Source organism: Myotis brandtii, unplaced genomic scaffold, assembly GCF_000412655.1.
Source record: "Myotis brandtii unplaced genomic scaffold, ASM41265v1 scaffold314, whole genome shotgun sequence".
Classification (NCBI taxonomy): Eukaryota; Metazoa; Chordata; class Mammalia; order Chiroptera; family Vespertilionidae; genus Myotis; species Myotis brandtii.
This window is the reverse complement of record NW_005362033.1, coordinates 3,176,595-3,185,981: the sequence shown is the minus strand read 5'-3', so window position 1 is coordinate 3,185,981 and position 9,387 is coordinate 3,176,595. Positions and strand designations below refer to the sequence as shown.

Below are 9,387 nucleotides of genomic sequence, written 5' to 3'. Positions count from 1 at the left end.
GCACGCCGGCAGATTGCTGCTGCTCCGCCCGGCCGCTCCGGGTGGCAAATAGCAGTCCCGGATGGCGGTGGGGCAGGCAGGATGGCGCCGTCCCGCCCTGCCTGCAGTATATAAATTAGCTGCCATCTTTGTTGGTGGTTAACTTGCATATTGCGCTGATTAGCCAATGGGAGGCGTAGCGAAGGTACGGTCAATTACCATGTTTGTCTATTATTAGATAGGATATATATCCTATCTAATAAAGATGGGATATGCAAATTGACCATCACTTTGCAACAAAGATTGCAGCGCCCACAGCCAATAAGGAGGGAATATGCAAATCGACACGACAAAGATGGCAGTGTTCTGCCCGCCCCAGCCGCTCCGGGCCTCTGGGCAGCGGGCGAAGGCAGAAAGGCGGCTCCGGGCCGGAGCGAAGGCAGTGCCGGTAGCCAGGGGAAGGAAGGTCTATTCTTGCATGAATCTTCATGCATCAGGCCTCTAGTGTATATATATATATTCCCCAGACTTCATCCATCCTTAGGTTTACTGGTACCAACAGCACTAATTGGGTCTCTATTACCTATCTCCCTGACTAGGGTGATTTAAGCTATTTATTCTCTGGTTAGGGAGGAGAGGCGTAAACCATTTTCTCTCAAGTGTCCTTGGTTAGGGAAGATAACGTCTTGCAATTCATTAGCTGGCTGTAAATTGTTTAAATTGTTTGGTCTTGTTTTATTTTCTTATCTAAGTTCCCTCATTCCACATGCCAAAAAATTATCCTACTTTTCAAAAAAATACATCCTATATAATAAAAGCCCAATATTCAAAGTGTCCAGTCGGCCATTCAACCAATCAAAACGTAATATGCTAATGATATGCTAAGGCTGCTCAACTCGCTGTGATGTGCACTGACCACCAGGGGGGCAGATGGTCCTATTGGTAGGTTAGGTTGCTACTGGAGTCTGGCTGATCAGGACTGAGCCAGATGGGCTGGACATGCCTTGGAGCCCTCCCATGGTTCCTCCCCATTTGGCCAACCTCCCACATCCCTCCCCAGTCCCAATCGTGCATCATTGGGGTTCCTTGGCCTCGCCTGCGCCCTCTCACAATCTGAAACCCCTCAGGAATGTTGGAGAGCAGTTTTTGGCCCTACGGTGTAACTACTGGTTGCTATGACATACTCTGACCACCAGGGGGCAGATGCTCAACGCAAGAGCTGCCCTCTTGTGGTCTCTGTGCTCCCACAGGGAGACCGCTGCTCAGCCAGAAGCCAGGCTCATAGCCGGCGAGTGCCACGGCAGTGGCAGGAGCCTCTCTTGCCTCCACTGCAGCACTAAGGATGTCTTACTGATGGCTGTCCATTGGACATCCCCTGAGGGCTCCCAGACTGCGAGAGGGCGCAGGACAGGCTGAGGAACCCCGCCCCAAGTGCATGAATTTCATGCACCGGACCTCTAGTGTATATATGTGTGTGTGTGTGTGTGTGTGTGTGTGTGTGTGTGTGTGTGTATACATACATATATGTTTTATTGTTGAAAACAGTGCATATGTTCCTCATTTTCTCCCCCTTTGCCCCTCTCCACCCAGCCTCTACCCCACCCCAGGGCTTCACCACACTATTATCTGTGTCCATGGGCTATGCATATATGCATGTAAGTTCTTTGGTTTATCTCTTCCTGTATCCCACTCCTATCCCTCACCCCCCAACCCCCACCCCTCCGAGATTTGTCAGTCTGTTCTACGCCTTCATGTCTCTGGACCTATTTTTTCTAGTTTTTTATTATCCTGCCTCATTCATCCTTTATGAGATTACTAGAGGCCCGGTGCATGAATTCATGCACGGGTGGGGTCCCTCGAGGTGGTCTTTGGGGAGTGGGCCCCTGCTCATGCCCCCAGGCTTGCAGCCCCAGCTCATGCCCCCAGCCTCACAGCCTTGCACCCCGCCTGGCACCCCGCCGTGGCCTGGCACCACTCCCTCACCTGCTCCACCATCCCGACTGCGGGTTGATCGATTGGCATGGGGTCTCCTGCCTGGCTCCACCACATCCTGGGAGCTGGGTGGCGGCCCCACCCCCAGCCGCCGCTGCCCCTGGTTGCCATCTGTGGGGCGATCGGCAAGTCAGTTGGGCCCCTGTTCGCACCCGCCTTGGCCTGGCGCTTCACAGCAGCTCCTGCATTGAGTGTCTGCCCCCTGGTAGTCAGTGTGCGTCATAGCGACCATTCAAAGGGACATTTATCATATTTGCCTTTTATATATATAGATGATTGTAATTTCAGCTTAGAAATATTTGTGCTTCTTTTTACTTTATTATATCCTTAGTATTTTTCCAAATTACTTCAGTCTTGATAAATGACCATAGCTGTCTACTAATTCCATTAAATGAATGTCCCCCAAAAGAGTAAAAGCATAACGATGTTTTATATAGTATTATCTATAATGATGAAAAAATTGAGAATATAGTAAACATCAAATACTTGGGGGGATGGTTTGATAGGTTATCAAATTTTAAATTAAAGTTGAAATGCTTAAGTGACAGATTAGATATAGGAGTTACAAAAAGAGAGCACCAACCGCAGATTTCTAGTGGAATCTTAACATTTTTGATTCGTTGATGGGTTCAAACACTATGGGCATGTGTGTGTGTGTGTGTATGTATATCTGACCTTTTAAACAATATATATAGAATATATTAAAGAGCATTAGACTTTTTGTAAATACATGATTCCTAATTACATTGTAAAAGATTAATAAGTTAATTATTTATTCTTTTTGCATAGATATTTATTAAAATTCATCATCAGAATTTAAGGAGCTAGTTCTTTTACCTTTGAATTTTATAAATGATGGTTTATTCTAGCAGCAAATTGCCCGACCATCACAAGAAGAAAAAGTAGAAGAAAAAGAAGAAGATAAAGCAGAAAAAACAGAAAAAAAAGAAGAGGAAAAAAAAGATGAAGAGGAAAAAGATGAAAAGGAGGACTCTAAGTAAGTTAAATAATTAGAATTAAATAATTAGTTAAATTTTATACTTATTTTTACATAATGAAATTGTGTCTTTTGAGGGTATAAAACTTCAGATAAAAGAATTAATGTGATGTGTGCTTTAACTATTGAATAGTTATTTGATATAAATAAGGAGTGGAGTATTTCAGTAAATATAACTTTTGGCTTATTTGCCAGACATGGTACATATTACTTCAGAAGGAATAGGCTATAATAATATATACTTATCACTGAGATATATCAAATTTAATCTAATCTTTGATTTCAAAGATACCTCATGATCTTTTTATGTACCTCATTTGTATTATCATATAAAATAGAGTTCCTGGTTTGTTTGAGGTTGTTGCTGTTTTTGAGGTTATAAAAGTAATTCTTGCTCATTATAGAAAATTAGGAAAAGAGAGCAAAATATAAAGAAAATCAATCTGTGATTCTTCCACTCAGAGATTCTTGATTCCTTTGTGTACATATTGTGTCAGGGTGGTGTGGAGGGCTTAGCGGTTGGGTTGGTTGTGTCTGCCCCAGGGGTCAGCGTTATTAAAGCATTATTTACATAGAATAAAATTCACCAATTTTAGGTGTAAATGTTATGCATTTTGACAAGCGTGTGCATTGGAGTGACCATTGCCACAAACGTGATGTAGATAGAATGTTTTCTTTATTTTTTTTGCGAGTCAGTTTTGTTATATTTATTTGCATATTAGATAGAACATTTTCATAACCCCACAAAGTTCCCATATGCTCCTTTGCAGAGTTTCTCTCCCCCCTTTTCTGGCATCTGGCAATTGCTAATCTATTTTGCTTTTTCTACAATTTTATATAAACTGGATTATGCAGTATAGAATCCATGTGTGACTTCTTTTACTTAGCATTATGCTTTTGAGGTCATACATAATGCATGTATCAGTAGTTTGTTCCTTTTTAATGTTTACTGTGTTATTTTTATAATCCTCTTGGAAATATTGAAGGTTGATCTAGTTTTGTGTCAACTAAAGCAGACTTAATCATTTGACATGGCTTTTAAAGGTTGGATACTCATGCCATTCTAATATTCTAGGAAGATACCCATTTAAAAAATATGTATATTTTTTGCCCTGACCAGTTTGGCTCAGTGGCTAGAGCGTCGGCCTGTGGACTGAAGAGTCCCAAGTTCGATTCCGGTCAAGGGCATGTACCTTCGTTGCAGGCACATCCCCAGTAGGGGGTGTGCAGGAGGCAGCTGATAGATGTTTCTCTCTCATGGATGTTTCTAACTCTCTATCCCTCTCCCTTCCTCTCTGTAAAAAATCAATAAAATATATTTTTAAAAATAAATTAAAAATATGTATATTTTTTCGTTGTTCACGTGTAACATTTATATTCCCATGTGATCATTGGTTCTGCTCATATGGAACTACCGTATCTTGATTTTACTTTTTTTTCCTTAAAATCTCTAATTTGTTTAACAAACATTCATTTATTACTGATGTGACTAGGATGTTATGGAGGATAAAAAAATACATAAGATATTTGCTACTCCCAGGTAGTTTATGAATTAGTTAGTAGGAGAAAATTAGGCAAGATACAAGTACTATTTTTAAAATTTATTTATTTCGTTTTTAAATATTTTTATTAATTTCAGAGAGGGAGAGAGATAGAAACATCAGTGACGAGAATCATTGATTGGCTGCCTCCTGCACACCCTCTACTGGGGATTGAGCCCACAACCGGGGCATGTGCCATTACCTGAATGGAACCATGACCTCCTGGTTCATAGGTCAAGACTGAACCACTGAACTATGCTGGCCCAGCTACAAGTACTATTTTTTAAAAAAAGAAAGAAAAGCCTGGAAGAAATGAACAAACCCAATAAATTTATGTTAAGAGATTGAGAAGAGGTTGAGGTTTACTAGTACACTGGAACCTCCGTTCTTGAATTTAATTCGTTCCGGACAACTGTTCAAGAAGTGATTTATTTGAAAACGGAATCATTTTTCCTATTAGAAATAATGTAAATTGAATTAATTCGTTCCAGAACCCCAAAAGATTCCCCGTTTTAACCTTTCTTATATACAGTACAAGTCTAATGTACTGTTTAATCTATAAATAATCACTTCTTTTCTCAAATTTATCGAACCACCCCCTACTAGCCTTACAGCAATCACTTTCAGCACTCGTTCCAGGGGTGTCTTTCAGGGAGTCAGCAGTGCCAACTTCACTTTCTCACATATCACTGCCTCTGAAATGCTGTCACTGGCTAACTGCTTTTCCTTTATCCAAATCATCAACAGTTTTTCTACCTCTTCAATTGCCTGTGATCATTGTTTCTTTCACACCCTTAGCAATATTAGCATTCTCTATGGCCTCTTTAGGTTTTAAAATTGTGCTAAGCATCCCTTGGGCCAGCAGCAGCAACAACAAAAAAAACACAAAAATATTCACAGCACAATTTCCTGAGATGTTAACAAGGAGAGGTTTAGCTGTAAATTGACTCATACTGGTGCATTCTATCCTTTGTTTGTGGCCTAGAGAGGCTTTTTTTTTAAAAAAATATATTTTATTGATTTTTTGCAGAGAGGAAGGGAGAGGGAAAGAGAGTTAGAAACATGGATGAGAGAGAAACATCGATTAGCTGCCTCCTGCACACTCCACACTGGGGATGTGCCCGCAACCAAGGTACATGTCCTTGCCCAGAATCGAACCTGGGACCCTTGAGTCCGCAGGCCAATGCTCTATCCGCTGAGCCAAACCGGTTAGGGCTAGAGAGGCTTTTTATCATGCAGATGTATCAGCATGAAGGTTGTCTGGTCAAAACTGAAGTTTTGTTCAAGAACAGACATTTTTTCCTTGAACAACATGATTGAGAAGTGAATTATGGGAGAGGGGAGACATTCCAGAACCAAGGTTTGACTATACTGTTTGGATAATTTGGAGGCCTTTATGTAGGAAGTACTGGTTAAGTTGGGGTAGAATAAAGGGAACAATGTTAATAGATAATGCCTCTCTGAGAAATGACAGATGATGGTTTCATTAAAAAAGAACATACTGTGCCTGAAAAAGAAAAGTAGAAAACAGATTGGTGTTATATTACGTAAAGCCTTAATGAAAGAAACTGTAGATTTCATTCAGGAGACTGTGGAAATAGACAAGGCTTAGAATGGATGGAATGATTTATTACCAAAATTATTCTGCTAGAATAATGTTGTATTAGCAATATAGAATGAATGGATTAGAGATATATAAGAGTCAGGGAAGCTGTTATGAAAGACTGTCATTGGGGTACCAAGATACTGAATAAGTACAGTGGTAGTAGAAACAGAAATGGTGAATTAATGGGAGAAATATTAATGAGATGAAATACCCCAAATTTGTCATCAGATTACATACAGGAAGTAAAGAAAAAGGGAAAGAGCTAAAGATGATGTCAAATCTATACCTGAGTGATTATGAACATGGTGGTATTGTTAACAAAAAATGATTAGAGAGTGAGGTGGATCAAAAGCAAGGTGGTGAGATGAGCATGTTTTTGCATATTGATGGGAAATTCAGGTGGTGCAGTAATTGGGAAAAACAAGTCTGGATCTTAGGAGATTTAGGAGATGGGGTATGAGTTCATTAGAATTGATGTAAATAGGTAATCTCACAGAACTTTAAGGCCAGAGAGAGCCTTGGGAAATCCCTACATTAACGGATGATCGGGAAAAGGCAGGCCCAGAAAGAGTCCCAGAATAGCAATAGGGATATTAGAAAAGTGTGAAATCCTAAAAGCAAAGTTGAGAAGAATATAAAAAGATTTGTCCACTGTATCAGTTGCAACAAAAAGAGTAATGTGACGAGAAGTAATAAAGGTTATTTGATTTTGCAGTTTTTAATTCATTGGCGACTTTTGACAAAACCTCTTTAATCAGAGGCTATGGTGTAAAGCAGATTGGTAAGGGAATACAGAAGTGAAGGGGGAGAGAGCTACATGGTAATTTCAAGGGTAATTTAGAACTGAAGGGGAAAGAATTATTCTTGAAACATTTGGGGGCAGGGCAGTGACTTACTTGCTAAGCCACAATAGGTCTTTATTTGAAGTAGGTAAAATTAAAACAAACAACAACAAAAAACGCACCTTCCATTAACCATTTGTACACCATAAGTGTCTATATACGCAAGCAGCGGACCTTTTTAAATTAGATTCAAAATATTGTGGCAGTTAACTGGTTAAGCAAGAATAGTTGAGTGTGCCGAAACCGGTTTGGCTCAGTGGATAGAGCGTCAGCCTGCGGACTGAAAGGTCCCAGGTTTGATTCCGGTCAAGGGCATGTACCTGGGTTGCGGGCACATCCCCAGTAGGAGATGTGCAGGAGGCAGCTGGTCGATGTTTCTCTCTCATCGATGTTTCTAACTCTCTATCTCTCTCCCTTCCTCTCTGTAAAAAATCAATAAAATATATTTAAAAAAAAAAAAAGAAAAGAATAGTTGAGTGTTTGAATAGTGCCATCTTTTTGTTCATTTGTAAAAATGTACATTAAGCACCTTACTTAAAAAAATTTTACTTTTCAATTATAGTTGATGTATAATATATTTCAGGTGTGCAACTCAGTGATTAGACATTTACATAATCTATAAAGTGATATCCCTGATAAATCTAAGCACCTTGCTTTTAACTATAACAACCCTGGGAGATAAGAAAGACAGAGAATGGTTTTCCAGTATTACATGTAGTACTATTGCTATAGTAATGACCGCTTAATGTGTTTTTCCTAAGTGCCTGAGACTATAAGCCCTTTATAGCCTGAAGGAAGTTTAACTTTAATAGTAGGAAACACCTACGAAGTTAACTATGTTCCAGACACTGTTCTAAGCATTTTACAGAAATTAATTTCTGTAATTCTCACCACAGCCCTATGAAATATACTATTATTATCCTCATATTACAGATGAGAAAAACTGAGCTCCATAGAGGTAAGTTTGCTTGTCCAAGGTCATCACAGGGCTAGTCATCACATAGAGCTTTGGGTCTAGAGGCCATTTTCCTAACTATTAGGCCATGCTGCCCTGTTTGTACATAACTGTCCTTGAGGTGGTGAAGAATATGGAGCCTGCTTTAATAAAACAATATTGTAGACTGTTATTACAGAAAGAACATCTGTCATGGAGAGTGTCCTGAAGCTTCTTCATTTCACAAAGGAGGAAACTTGTGTCGTAGCAAAGGCCAGGAATCCAGGACTCCTACCTCTTGGTGTCCCCTGCCTCTGGGTTGCAGGTCCAGAGGGTGTTTCTGTGCTTCATTACTTCCTCAGAGAGAGTGTTCTTGTATCTAAGTTAGGGGATTTGAAATGTGTTTACATTTTAAGTCCATTAACAAACAAAACAAGCCTTTGTGAAATATCTTAATTTGAATCAGTCAAAACTTCTCAAAATTGGGGCATGACAATATTTTATAAATTTTGTTTTAGTAACGAAGGGATTGGTTAGTTTTATTCAGTTTCTATTTAAAGATTTTTCAAAGCTGCCTTCTTTGACATATGTATACCTTAAATCACACAAACTTTTCATTCACTTTTGTTTCCAGAGAAAATACTAAGGAAAAGGACAAAACAGAAGGAATAGCAGAAGAAACTGAGGAGAGAGAGCAGGCCATACCCCGGGGACGAAAGACTGCCAATAGTCAGGGTCGCCGAAAGGGCCGGATTACCAGGTCCATGACAAATGAAGCCGCTGCTGCTAGTGCTGCAGCTGCAGCCGCCACCGAGGAGCCCCCTCCACCTCTGCCACCGCCGCCAGAACCCAGTGAGTGTGCAGATGGAATGAACTGGCCACACTTTTGTTTGGGATTCTGTTTCAGTGCTAGGCTGGGGCAGCAGGGACCTCTGATATTGACAACCTAGAAATACTCTGCAAGTCTGGCTTTCACATTTTTCAAACTTCTTTGTAAAGGAACAACAGCCCCTATTTTGCTACCCTAATAGAGCTCTTTTTCTTTTTACTTACTTATAATCCTAATGTACATGCTACTTTGTTTTCTGATATTTTAACACTAGAGGCCCGGTGCACAAAAATTTGTGCACTCGGGGGGCGGGCGGAGGGGGGTCCCCCAGCCCGGCCTGTGCCCTCTCGCAGTCTGGGACCCCTCGGGAGATAACGACCTGCTGGCTTAGGCCTGCTCCCGGGTGGCAGAGGGCAGGCCCAATCCCTAAGTGCAGCCCCTGGTCAGGCTCAGAGCAGGGCCGATTGGGGAGTTGGGGCGCCGCCCCGTCATGCACAGAGCAGGGCGGATCGGGAGGTTGCAATGCCACCCTCAGTCACGCTCAGGGTAGGGCCAATTGGGGGGTTGGGGCACCGCCCCCTGTCACACTCAAGGCAGGGTCGATGGGGAGGTTGCAGCGCCACCCCCTGTCACGCACAGAGCAGGGCCGATCAGGGGGTTAGGGCGC

At 41.3% G+C, this 9,387-nt stretch overlaps 1 protein-coding gene across 12 annotated transcripts in view; it reads left to right on the top strand.

The window, feature by feature from the left end:
* NCOR1 (nuclear receptor corepressor 1) overlaps positions 1-9,387 on the top strand; it is a 241,681-nt gene that overhangs the window by 138,363 nt on the left and 93,931 nt on the right. For 9 of the 12 annotated variants that reach the window (XM_014542879.1, XM_014542885.1, XM_014542878.1 and 6 more), the window contains 2 exons: positions 2,844-2,968; positions 8,526-8,743. In XM_014542879.1, coding sequence (XP_014398365.1) covers positions 2,844-2,968; positions 8,526-8,743 — 343 coding nt within the window. Of the gene's footprint in view, positions 1-2,840; positions 2,969-8,525; positions 8,744-9,387 lie in introns of all 12 variants that reach the window. The other 3 variants (XM_014542884.1, XM_014542886.1, XM_014542881.1) reach the window with 1 other exon arrangement.